This window comes from Musca vetustissima, unplaced genomic scaffold (assembly GCF_032173495.1).
Source record: "Musca vetustissima isolate MV318-11 ecotype Yass unplaced genomic scaffold, APGP_CSIRO_Mvet_v1 utg30005, whole genome shotgun sequence".
NCBI classification, from domain to species: Eukaryota; Metazoa; Arthropoda; class Insecta; order Diptera; family Muscidae; genus Musca; species Musca vetustissima.
Window position 1 is genome coordinate 33,797 of NW_026878301.1, and position 14,317 is coordinate 48,113.

The following is a 14,317-nucleotide window of genomic DNA, read 5'->3' on the forward strand; positions in this document are numbered from 1 at the left end:
ATATTTTCGTCCGATTTAATGTACATGGTGCACCAAAGTCCCTTAATATCTTCGGTTTTCACGAAATTTGGGACAGCGTAATGAAATAGGTCTAGAATGATGTGTGTTAAGTTTCCTGAAATCGTTGAAATCGGTTCAGATTTAGATATAGCTTCTATAGAGAAGCGGGTTTCATTCCGACGCTGTTTGCTCAATAGATCTTATAATAGGAAATAAAACACAGTATCTTCTTAGTTTACATTTAATTGTCTTACAAAAAATCAAGCTCCACATTTTTTTCACATTTTTGCATATTCTATTCTATACATAATTGTTCTCATCATGAATTATTTAATTAATTCATTGCCATGTTCTGCTTATGTTCATCTTATGCGAGATCTTAAATTACATTTTCTTTTAAAGTTATTTTACAATAAAATACAAAAATTATTATTTTTTAACTAATAGAATTATTTGGCTTGTCCTAATTAAATTTGAACTATGCGACCGAAAATATAACCATGTTATTTGATTTCATTTTCTGTGCTATTGGCGGTTGGTGAGAAGTGTTGCCATGTTGAAATTTCATTGAAGAGACGATTGCCGGGACATTCCGTGTCTCGTACCTGGCGATGACCCATTAATTTAAAATCGGGATCTATAAAGCCCTTGGCAACACCAAAATCAATTAAATCCTTGGCAGCCTTTAACATCTGGGGTGGTGGTAGTTCACCTGAAAAATGAAATAAAACAAAATCGTAAATTTCGGAATTTCCCTTTTTAGAGAGAGAGGGAGAGAGATAGTGTGTGTCATTAACTTACTTCTCCAATCTCCAATGAGACAAATGCCCACACTTTTATCATTGTATTTGGGTGCATGGGCACCAATCACATTAAATCCACGGCCAATATAAATCATACCATCACCACCGATGGCAAAACTATAGCCAATGTCATTCCAACCATGGGTCAGCTGATGATAATCCTGCATAGAACGCATCGCTTTGCGACAATCTTCATTGGTGTAGCACGCTGCCGGTTGATACGAATGATGAATGATGACAAATGGTGCTGGACCCTTGAAATGTTCCACCAGTGTTGGGCTGCGTGCACCCCATTCGTCACGTGTTACCATTCCCGATTTCATTTGTTGGCTAAAACCTGCAAAGACGGAGAGTGATATAAATTATTTTTGTTGCTGTTATTTGTGTTATTTATGTCAAAACAAGTCATGATTTAATGTGACAGCATAAAAATACAGCGTCGGTACTTTACTTTGCGGATTTGCGGAATGATGGACATTATCTTTGGTGGTGAGGGATTTTTTTCGTATTTAAATTGAATAGATATGAAGGGATTTTTTTATATATGTATGCAATATTTGTATATTAGGGTGGGTAGGACAAATTATTTTTTCTGTTTTATTTTTAATTCGAAAATACTCTCATTCAAGAATGATCGTCGAAAATATCAAGTGAAAATCTCAAAAACTCTTGATGATATAGCCGATTTATTGTGTCAATATCAAACGAAGTGCTGCTCAAACTTTAAACCCGTTTTTCTCCGAACAATGTTTTTGTTTCATATTTTGCGAAGTCAATAATCCCAGATCATACCAGAGCCAGACATGTACTTATTCAAGCCGTTGCCCACCTTAATGCAACATTAGATTGCCTAGTTATTTTTTCCAAAGTGATTGACATAAAAATTGATGTATTCTGAGACAGCTTGCCATTATCTCCTAAGTATACACGCTAATGAAGAACCCGGAGAAGCAGAAGCAGTCAAGGTGGTAGAAGAAGTGAAAAAAGAAGTAAGAAGGTATCTGGATGAATTGTCCCAAGAATCCATTGACAAACAACTGCTAAACCTGAGAAGAGAAAAATCTTACCATCAACTGGTACGAAGAGCAAGCCGTATCTTACCAGTTGACGTATTCAAAGAACCCTGTCTCGATCAAGATCACTGTCAAGTGTCAAGAAGTCTTTTGTAAAACCCGGAAATCGTAACAAGAATGTCCAGATGGTACAAAGAGTAATATGACAACAGTCAAAAGGTAGCCAAGAACCACTACGAAGATGAATGATTAGTGATAATATTAGAGTTGAGTCGTTTTGATCCGAACACAGCTGGCTCGAGACAGAACATTTGTTCCATAAGCCGAACATAAAAATTTCCAGACACGGCGATCTGGTGCGCAGTTTTTCCAAATTAAAAGACCATGCTTTGATATGTCATCCTCCACTTGATCCTTCCATCGAATTCGTAGGCTCCGAGAGGTCCTTTCTGAATTTAATCGGAGACCTTGTGCCAGTTAAAGTTATCCTGTAGGAATGCCGAACGCAGACATGGCTTTAAATACCTCTAAGCGGATTGGGCTGTCGAATGCGGATTTATAGTCGACGAATATGTGCAATGTGTCGATGAATTTTTTGTGGGTCGTTTCCAGGATTTGGCGCAGAGTAAATATCTGGTATATGATGAATTTGTCAGGTCTGAAGCCGCATTGGTTAGGTCCAATAATGTCATTGACATTGGCTTCAGTCGCGCACACAGTACGCTGGATAGCACTTTATATGCGATGGGATGGAGGCTAATTCCTCTATAGTTGGCACATATCGTCTTGTCTTCTTTTTTGTGTTCGGCACACAGGATGCTGAGGTTCCAGCCATTGGACATGAATTCCTTTAGCCAAATTGTACTAATCGGCTGGTGCATGCTCCTGACCACCGGTCATGAATAGTTCGGCATCGGCACCTGTTGCTTTATTATTCTTCAGCCAATTGATTGGGCATGCATTCCTCTAGCCAGATTGTACTTATCAGCTGGTGTATGCTCCTGACTGCATCTGAAGATCGGTTTTGAAGACTCCAGCATCAGCATATCCAGCTTAATGATTCTTCAGCCGATTGATTGCTTTTCTGACCTCATCTCCAATTGGATCTGAGATATCTTCTTCACCGCCACTATTTGATACCAGAAGCTTTGCAAAATGCTCTTTCCATATCCTCAATACGCTAACTGTATCTGACACAAGGTTTCCATCTTCATCTCGATTTCCCTCCGCTCACATTTTTCTTGTTCTTTCTTCTTTGTGGTCCGAACTAGTTCTATGGAACTATTCCGCAAAAGGAACAATCGGTACTATGCCCGGTTCCTTTGTGCATCTAGTTCCGATTGCTCCAATGGTTCATTTGGTACAATGACCAAAGGATTCATCGACAGAGGGCGCCAAAAGCTTGCTTATAAATCAAGAAGCAGTTATAGACTCTTACGTAAAGCCCGGGGATCCTAAGAGGAATGGCCAGATTGTACGAAAGAGGAAGATTGACGACATCAGTAGAGTTTGGAACATTTTGGAACGAACTAGTTCAAACGAACTATTCTGCAAAAGGAACGACCGGTACTAGCTTAGGGTCTGTTTACATCTCGTTGCAGTTAATTGAACGAACGGAAATATGGAACGAAATGAAGTGTAGTGAACCGAAATGGATCGAAACACTTCAAGTGCAAGCTGAATGAAGAGATCCACAATGATGTCAAAGACGCAGTTAATAATAAAAATGTTGATCTCGCAAAATGGTCTCCCGAACAGGAAACTGTTTGTGAAGAAATGGGAAGTCTTCTAAAGATTAATAATTATGATGGAACTATCCTTGTGATAGAATTAGACCAGTCTTCGATTGTCTGGTAAGTCATTCTGTGTAAACAACGTGTTCTTTTTCAATCGGGACTATCTAGAGGTTCAAGATCGAAGTCTTTAACAAGATGGTAGCAAACATTGTTTTCTCATGGGACCACCTTAAAGTCTACAGTTAAGAAATGTTGTTAATAAAAGGAGTTCCCTTTGTTCCCACGAAAATTAGCGAGAGATAAACTTTCAGCAATAAAAAAATTTACCCAGGGTCGGGACAAGGTTCTGTATTTGATTTTTACCAAACGAAAAACAACTGACCTAATTTCTATCAAAATCTGTGATAAACTGTTTTAGATTTTGTGCAGGAAAACTACTCTATCTTTGGTTATCAGTATCAACTTTCAAATGTATTCATTCATTTTACTATTGGGATTTCCATCGATTACTCACAAAACACCATGCTTAGCAGTGTAACAGTGTGTGTTTAAATTTATTTATCACTTAATGTTGAGTTCACATTTCTATTCCATTTATAGCCCTAGAAATGTTTGGCAAACAAAAACATGTAACTTCACCTAAATAAAATGAGATTTATTTCCTAAGCGCCAAGTTAATAAATCAATGGCTAAATTTAAATACTTCGTTAATCACCGCAATTATTTATCCATAAATAGTCAACACTTTCATAGTTGACATGACAAATGTTGTGTTCAAATTTATTGAAAAATATTTATCACTTAATGATGATCCCACACTTATTTTCTATTTATAGCCCTATAAATGTTTGGCTAACTAAAAATCAATTTAATATGTCAGAGGCTAAAAATAAACGGTGCGTTTGTGACCGACCGGTTAATATCCAACGATTATTTATCCATAAATAGTCAGAAGTTCCAATGTAAACATGTCAAACAAAAAAAAAAAAAAAAAAAAACTAGTTTAACATCTGTGTCAGATTTCAAATGTTATGACTCATATAGGCAATTCCGTCTCCTATATGGGAATTTCATAGATAAGTCAGTCAAAATGAACTATTTATCAGAACTCCTACACACCTTCCCCTATAAGGTCTCTTAATATCGCAAAACATAGTTTCGCACATTTTATTACCGTCTGCCTGACAACATCTTCAGTTGCAAAATGTATTAACTCATATTACTGTTGGGAATTCCATCAATTAGCAGATATTCTCCCACATATCTGCCCATTTCTAGATCAATAAATGTTCCGATACATTTTTATTTTTATTTCGTTCAATATTTTAAAAAATAAGCATTTCCATAAAAACTTTATATGACAAATATTCGTTTATAAAAGCTATTGGCCAAACTACTAACTCACTGGGAATTTCCACACACACACACCTTCCCTTGTAAGGCCTATAATTTTTTTTGGCATATTGCCAATGAATGTAGTTTGATTTTTGTTATCAAAAATTTCAAAAATGTTAATTTAAGTGACAAATTAGTCACATCAAAGTCTAAAAATAAATATCACGTTAATCATCGTCCGATGACTGTTTATACATAAAATGTTATGCGCAATGTTATAAATGGGGCAATAGTATGCAAATCGACTTCAAACAAATATCAATAGGTCATCCGTTGGGCTATGTCTGTACTTCTAGAAAACGCAACTACGTAATTCTATGCTCAATTTTGTAAGCTGTTGCATTTAATTCGGATGGCCAGTACTGATAGATTGTAGTAAACCAAATGCAAATTTTAGGAATTTTTCAATGGAGATTTTTCCTAAAATCGCAATTACCCAAAATGTGGACCGATTCTGATGACGCCTGGTAGGATGGAACATGTGCACAGAATCCCTAAAATACTGCAATTTAGAGGGTAAAGTGATATGAGGTAATCACCAACGTATCCAGGATTATATTTCGGGGTTCAACATGAAAATGGTCACTGAGGGTAACAAGTTTGTAAGCGTACTTCCCTGGAGGTTATACCTAATACGACCATTTGGAGTTATCATTATATGAGGTGCTATGCATAATTGCGGATCGATATAGCTCAATTTTGAATCCAAGATTTTCGTGTTGTATCTCAATAATTTCCTTATCACTACATTTTAAATCGGTAGGTGTTTTATATATAGGGTATGGGATATAAATGCCGGCCGATATAGTTTATTCTCGTTCCTGACGTTCTAGTTTTTTTTTTATCTCGAAGATAGAATGATTAGAACAGATTGATAAATAGACCAAATCGTCTTTAAATGCCATACTTTGTAAGGTATAAACTGACAATTTCGACTACAGAATGCCCTCCATACTATGGTCGAATGCGGCTATACAGAGGCAAACCAAAAACGCGGAACAATTCAGTTAACTATTTTAATATAAACAAGTGAAAAAGCATTAAGTTTGGCCGGGCCGAACTTTGGATACCCTCCACCGTAGATATACCTATGCCGACATTTCTACAAACCGATTTATGTAAACCATTATGTACACCAAATACAAATTTCAGCAATTTTTAATGAATAATTATACCCTCAGCATTATGGCTAATGAGGGTGTAAACACTTTAACACGGTGAAAATGTGCCTCATCGAAATATTGGTTCTAGGCCCCATGTTTCTTTGGACCAAATCCGTTGGAAAAAATTTAAATTTTATCCAAACTTTGCCCATCTTATTATTTCTTCCAAACTTTGTTCAAATTCGAAGATGGGGAATATCGGTCCACTTCTTCTGGTACCTCCACACAGGGGCTAGGTCTAAATGCGGCTATAGTTCATTAACCTTACGTTATAATTTTTTATCTCGCTATCCTCCGCAGGAGAAATTATTACAACAGAGTCTTAGATCCAAACTCAAAACGCGAACAAATCACATATCTATTTTAATATAAAAAATGGGGTTATATGTGGACTACCCTAAAAAGGGGTGCGAATATTAACAATTTTTGGTAGAGAGATTTGTTACCATATACGACTGCAAAATACCAAATTCATTTAAAAACGCGCTCAAGAACCCCAAAATACCGGAATTAGATGGTACCCTTATATGGGGGCTATCCGAAAATATGGACCTATATTAATAACTTTTTGTGGAGACATTTAGTACCCAATAGGAACCCAATGTACCAAATTTCAGCGAATTCGGTTGAAAAAACGCGCTCAAGAACCCCAAAATACTGAAAATTGAGGGGTACCGTTATATGGGGGGTGCCAGAAAAAATTGACCTATATATATAAATTTTAGCAGGTTAATTTGGTACCCAATAAGAACTCAAAGTATCAAATTTCAGCGAATTCTGTTGAAAAACACGCTCAAGAACCCCAAAATACCGAAATTTGGGGGGTACCGTTACATGGGGGCTGTCCGAAAAAATGGACCCATATTTATAATTTTTAGTGGGGATATTTGCTACCCAATAAGAACTCAAAGTACCAAATTTCGGCGAATTCGGTTGAAAAACACGCTCAAGAACCTCAAAATACCGAAAATTGGGGGGTATCCTTATATGGGAGCTATGCCTAACGTGGACCGATATAGCCCATCTTCGAACTTGACCTGCCTGCAGATAAAAGACGACTCTATGCAAAATTTTGGGGCTCTATCTCAATTCGTTTAGACGCTAGAGTGATTACAACAGACAGACGGACATGCTTAGATCGTCATAGAATTTTACGCTGATCAAGAATATATATACTTTATAGGGTCGGAAATGATTATTTCGATGCGTTACAAACGGAAAAACAAAACTAATATACCCTCCATACTATGGTGGAGGGTATAAAAAGGGGTTATATGGGGTTACCCCAAAAAGAGGGTGAATATACGACTACAAAATACAAAATTGCAGCAAATTAGGTTGAAAAACTCACTCAAGAACCCCAAAATACCGAAAATTGGGGGTACCCTTATATGGGGCTATCCAAAAAAATGGACGTATATTCATAATTTTTTGCGGAAAGATTTGATACATATTAAGAACTCAAAATTCTAAATTACAGCCAATTCGGTGAAAAATACGATGAAAATCCTCATAACACTGAAAATTAGGAAGTACCGTTTAGTGTAACCAATAAGAATCCAATGTTGAAAATTTCATCGAATTCGGTTGAAAAACGAGCTCAAGAACCCCAAAATACCGCAAATTGAGGGGTACCCTTATATGGGAGCTATGCCTAAACGTGGACTGATATAGCCCATTTTCGAACTTGACCTGCCTGCAGACAATAGACAAACCAGTGCAAAATTTCAGCACCCTATCTCAATTCCTTTTGAAGATAGCGTTATTACAACATATGGACACACGGACGGACAGGGCTAGATCGTCTTAGAATTTTACCCTGATCAAGAATATATATACCTTATAGGGTCGGAAATGTATATTTCGATGAGTTACAAACGGAAAAACAAAATTAATATATTCTCCATACTATGGTATAGGGACCAGGGTCCCCCTCTGCCTACGTCATTGATGGGGACTACCCCCAAAAGCAGGTAAATAGTAATAATTTTCGTCAGGGAGATTTGTTACCAAATACGACTACAAAATATCAAAATTTAGCGTATTCGGCTGATAAACACGCTTAAAACCCTCAAAGTACCGAAATTTGGGGGTACCTTCAACATGGACCTATGTCTAAACGTGGACCGATATATCCTATATTGGATGAGTTACAATATACAAATGTCTACAGCTGCAAAATGTTTCTACAAAAATATGGTCTTTTTTACTAAACCCTCAAAGGGATTAATCACGTTTATATAGTTATAAATCTGGAAACACTGATTGAATATTTAAGATAAATCTGTTGGAGATGCATGAATATATTGTCGATTCTCTGTATTAAAATTTGGATATATAGGCTCATGTTTTGGCATAGTTTGATACGTTCTAAATCGGCTTCCCGAGCTTAGTCAATCACATCTGCTGATCGACACCACGGACATCTCTTCGCAAGTTCCCTCAGCGAAGAGAGCAGATGTCACGGAGCGGTGGTTGTTGTTGTTTTGCTCTCCTTGCTTGACATGTGCTCCGATTCAAATATGTAGTAAACGACAATCGATCCTCAACGATTATAGCGATCCTCTGTGACTGCAAAAACCGCAGCTTGTAGTGAACAATTTTTGACGCATTATGAGTGGCTGTAGGGTTCTTAGATAACAATAAGAAAGTCCAGCACCATATCTTGTATTTTAATTGTTGTAGACTAATTTTTCAAACGAACAATCAGAAGATTAAATCCACTTTTTTTTGCCAGAGCCCCCAATAAAATAGTCTCGTCCTGTTTAAGGTATTTTGATTATTTTCTAACTGGGCTTTGTTGGGTTTAAAATTCATGATTTCACTGTGCGACACGATGTTGGGGTGGGAAAATTCTTATTGGCGATTAAAAGACCTTGGTGAGCATATGAAAGCTCCAGAAGGAAAATTCACCATAGTTAAAGTTTGGAGATATACTTAGACTTGATTATATTTCAGCAGCAAAATTGAATGAGGAATTGTTTTCAATTACAATTTTTCATTCTCGCAATATTCTACAAATATGTTGCTCTTAAGATTTTTGGTAGTTCACTGCGTGAAATTCAATGCAAAGCACAGATACCTGCGGTGAGTTATCATTTCCGCTTCATCTGGAAAAAATCGCTCGAACTGACTTTACAACTAATATTAAAAGTTCGTATACAGGTATTCGATACTATACTATATTGATGTTATAATTTTTATTTTATTATTATTATTTTTTTTTTATTTTATTGTTTTCATCTCTTTTCGATGAAACTCAATTCAACCTGTTTTAGGAGGATATTGTCGCATATCCTCTTATTTCATATGTCTCGACATGTGCTAAATAAATGCAATAAATTCTATTAACATATGTAGAGTATCACATTTCCGTCTATCTACATATGTTTATTGATCACAAAACATTTTACGCTTGTCACAACAAATCGTAACCGGATGCTATTCCATTATTAATTCAAATTTTATTTTTGTTTTTGTTTTAATTAATCAAAACAGTTATTTTTAAATCTTAAAACAACATGACAGATTAAATGAGTGAATTGAAATTTATATTGTTTATTTATAGGCGAAACTATATTGTGTGGGACGGAACTACAAAGGGGCGTTTATTGATTTCACTAAATTAAGCTATAAATTTTATTGTGTCTGACTGGCGGCGTCTATTCATTTACGATATAACTAATATACGGAATTCCCAATAGTCAAATGACTGGAATCAATTTTAAAGTTGACATTCATTGGCGATTGACCGACCGCTTATTAATGTGACATTAATATTTTATTGTATAAATTAGCGGAGTTTTTTGCCCTTTGGATATTATGAATGAAATTTTTTTAGTTTTTTTTTTTTTGGATTTTTTTTAGACCACATCCATTTGATATAAATGGAAATGTTCTTCAAATACTTTTTGTGGATTTTGATAAATTTTTGTATTTTTACTAAAAAGAGGATAACGGTATCTCCCAAATTTCGAAATTTTTTTAAGCCTGGGCAAGTTTTTGAAGTGGGCTGAAATTTTGGATCTTCATTCGGTAGAAAATCTCTATACAAAAAATTATCAATTTTAATCATTATTCGATATATTAGGGCTTTTTGGGTACGTATTAACCGAAGAGGCTCCAATCTGATATTTTAGTTTCTCATTGGTTTTTCTTCCTTCAAAAAAATTACAATGACATTGGCCACCCTATAAAATTTCCTATCGTTTTAAGGTCTTTTGAATGCCCACCTCATGATGGAAGGTTCGGCCCTACCGAATTTAATGAAATTTTCGCTTGTGGGTATTTTAAAGATTTTGGTCGCAATTTCCCGGTTGTAGGACGGTGAAAATATATTAGGAGAGTCATTTGTCAAAGCCCTGTTCATTTTCGGTATGTTCTAGTTGGTTGTAACTCGACATTCCGGGTTCTTATAGGGTTAAAATATATTTGACAGAAATTGTGCGTTGAAGGTGAATATCGCTGTGGAATGAACCTTGAGTTGTACCAGCTATTCTCGGCATTGTTAGACGTATTGAGCTGCAGCGACTACATTGGATGAAGATGCCCCAGCCCAGAAGGCATAAAAAAGCAAACCAGCTGATAGTTCACGCAGAAGGGGAGGCTACGAATACGATGGAAACATCAAGTCGAAGACAACATTGCCGAAAATGGTCTTTCAAATTGGAAAAACTGCGCAAAAGACGGACGCGCCTGGAAATATTTTCTAAGCTCGGCTTATGGAACGAAAGTTCTGTCACAAGCCAGAGAAGTAAGTAAGACAGAAATTGTTAGTGTTCTATTCATAGAAGACCTTCGATGTGGTATTCTATTGATAGAAAACCCCATTGATGGGGTCTGCTGTAGATCTTCCATAGATCGAATCCGTTGATGAAGTCTATGTCCAAAACTTCTATGTATATGAGTATCCATTGGAGCTATAAGACCCCTCAGTATTTCTTAACATATTTTTCCCCTCCAAATTCCATTTTTCGACAATAGTATGAATGTTCCTGTAACTCATCAAAATAATCATTTCCGATCCTTGATCAACGTAAAATTCTATGACGATTTAAACATGTCCGCCGGCCTGTGTTGTAATCATTCTAGCCTCTAAACGAATTGGGATAGATTGCCAAAATTTTGCATAGAGTTGTGTTTTGTGTGCAGGCAGTTCAAGTTCGAAGATGGGCTATATCGGTCCACGTTTAGGCATAACCCCCCCATATAAGGGCACCCACAATTTTCGGTATTTTGGGATTCCTTTCAGCCGAATTCGTTGAAATTTGGCAAATTGGGTTTTCTTAAGGATACCAAACATCTCCACTAAAAATTATAAAAATATAGGTCCACTTTTTGTGGTTGCCTCCATATAACGGTACCCCCATTTTTCGATATTTCGGGGTTCTTGAGCGCGCATCTCAACCGAATTCGCTGAAATTTGGTAGATTTTGTTCTTATTAGGTACTAAATCTTTGCACTAAAAAACGTAATTATAGGTCAACTTTTTCTGGAAGCCCCCATATAAGGGTACCCCCGAATTTTTTGGTATATTGGGGTTCCTGAGTGCGCTAACCAACCGAATTCGCTGAAATTAGGCACATAGGGTTCTTATTGGGTACCAAATTTCTCCACAAAAAATTATAAATGTAGGTCCACTATTTTGATAGATGTTTGATATTTTGGGGTTCCTGAGAGCACTTTTCAACCGAATTCGTTGAAAATTGGTACATTGAGTTCTTATTAGGTATAAAATCTTTGCACTAAAATTTATAAATATAGGTCCACTTTTTGTGGTAGCCCCTTATAACGGTATTTCGGGGTTCTTGAGCGCGCTTTTCAATCGAAATCCCTGAAATTTGGTGCATTGGGTTCTTATTGGGTATCAAATTTCTCCACTAAAAATTATAAATACAGGTACACTTTTTCTGGTAGCCCCCATATAGCGGTACCACCCATTTTTCAGTATTTTGGGGTTTTTGTGCGAGTTTTTTAACCGAATTCGCTGAAATTTGGTACATTGAGTTCTTATTAGGTATAAAATCTTTGCACTAAAATTTATAAATATAGGTTCTCTTTTTCTGGTAGCCTCCATATAAGGTTATCCCCGAATTTTTGGTATTTTGGGGTTCCTGAGTGCGCCTTTCAACCGAATTCGCTAAAATTTGGTACATTGAGTTCTTATTAGGTACAAAATCTTTGCACTAAAATTTATAAATATAGGTCCACTTTTTCGGATATACCCCATATAATGGTACCCCCGAATTTTCGATATTTAAGGGTTCCTGATCGCGTTTTTCAACCGAATTCTTTGAAATTTGGTACATTGAGTTCTTATTAGGTACCAAATCTTTGCACTAAAAATTTTAATTATAGGTCAACATTTTCTGGAAGCCCCCATATAAGGGTACCCTTATTTTTTTTGGTATTTTGGGGTTCCTGAGTGCGAATTCGCTGAAATTTGGTACATATGGTTCTTATTGGGTACCAAATTTCTCCACAAAAAATTATAAATATAGGTCCACTTTTTCTGGTACCTCCCATATAGCGATGTCACCATTTTTCGGTATTTCCGGGTTCTTTAGCGCGCTTTTCAACCGAATTCGCCGAAATTTGGTATATTTTGTTCCTATCGATAAGAAATTGGGGTTTCTGAGCACGTTTTTCAACCGAATTCGCTAAAAGTTGGTATATTTTATTCTTATTGGGTACCGAATTTCTGCTCTAAAAATTATAAATATAGGTCCACTATTTGCGGTAGCCCCCATAGAAGGGTACACCCGAATTTTTGGTATTTCAATGTAATTTAGAAATTTCGGTTCTTATTGGATACCAAATCTTTGCACTAAATGGGTCCACTTTTTCTGGTATATATATATAGGTCCACTATTTGTGGTAGCCCCCATAGAAGGGTACACCCGAATTTTTGCCATTTCAATGTAATTTAGAAATTTCGGTTCTTATTGGATCTTTGGATTTTTGCACTAAAAATTATAAATATGGTACCCCAAAAATTTCGGCATTTTGAGGGTTTTGTGTGCGTTTTGCCTCTTAATTCGCTGTTTTGTAGTCGTAACAAAATTATCAAAATATATATAGGCCTATTCCCCATATAATGATACCTACCAATTTTCGGTGTTTTTAATATTTATCGTGAAGGAAGGTATTTTGATACAAAACGAAAAGGCTAGGTTCGAAATTGAGTTATATCGGTCCTTAATTATGCATGAAAACTCCAAATGTTCGGTAATTCCCTTTAGCTATGGCCCACATGTCACATTGCACTCTAAATTATTTTGAGGATTTTTATACATATGTTTCACCCCGCCAAGTGGTATCAATATCGGACAACGATATAGGGTTTTGAGATTTGGAAAAAAACAATATTCCCATATAAATATCCCAGACATTTTTGTTTACATCGAAAGTTTTTACCGCACTTCCCAAGGTCATTCGCTATAGTATAGTTCTACGTGGGATGGGGGTATCCAAAGTTCAGCAGGTCGAACTTAACGCATTTTTCATTTGTTATATTTTTTCATATTGTTATATTAAAAAAAAAATCCAAAATTCTCTCTGACGTTCATATAAATGAATATTCATACGAAATATTTAATTTCTTTTTTTTAATTTCATTAATAAAATATTTAGATATTCCAAATTTCACGATTTGTATATATTTTAAAAATTCCGACATTCGCCAAAGTCCATAGAGATGAATATTCATTGAAACTATTTAAATTTTGTCTGTTTTTTTAATTTCATTATTAAAATATGTGTGTAAATGGCGCCATAACGCAACAACAACTTCATGGCACATATCGAATGATAATTTTTAACACTAGTATTTTTTCCATCTGTCATTTACGTCACAATCGCACACATACACGCACACACACACAAAAGTTTTGAATATTTTATTTTGTTTTCTGTTTCTTTGTGAACTTTGACCTATTAAAAAAATATTTTATTTTTCATTTCATTTCAAACATTATGTTAAATATTTATGTCAATAAAGTTTTTTTTTCAAGTTTCATTCAATGTTTGGACATGTGTTTGTATGTTGGTATGAGGGTGTTCAGAAAAAGCTATAAAAAATAAAATTGTTGTTATTGTCTTTTTATGTTTTTTAATAAATACAAATGTAATTGTTGTTTCTGTTTTTTATTCGTTTCTTTTTTCAGATTTATAATTGTCCATTTTTCCGCTTACAGCAGCATATCATA

General features: G+C 35.6%; 1 protein-coding gene across 1 annotated transcript in view; it reads right to left on the reverse strand.

Annotated features, from left to right (window-relative positions):
- Positions 1–503: 503 nt before the first annotated feature.
- Positions 504–14,317, reverse strand: part of LOC133323109 (peptidoglycan-recognition protein LB-like) — a 40,633-nt gene continuing 26,819 nt past the window's right edge. Inside the window, exons 2-3 of the mRNA XM_061532064.1 lie at positions 802–1,140; positions 504–712 (exon numbers count right to left, since the gene is read on the reverse strand). Coding sequence (XP_061388048.1) covers positions 504–712; positions 802–1,140 — 548 coding nt within the window. The remainder of the gene's footprint in view (positions 713–801; positions 1,141–14,317) is intronic.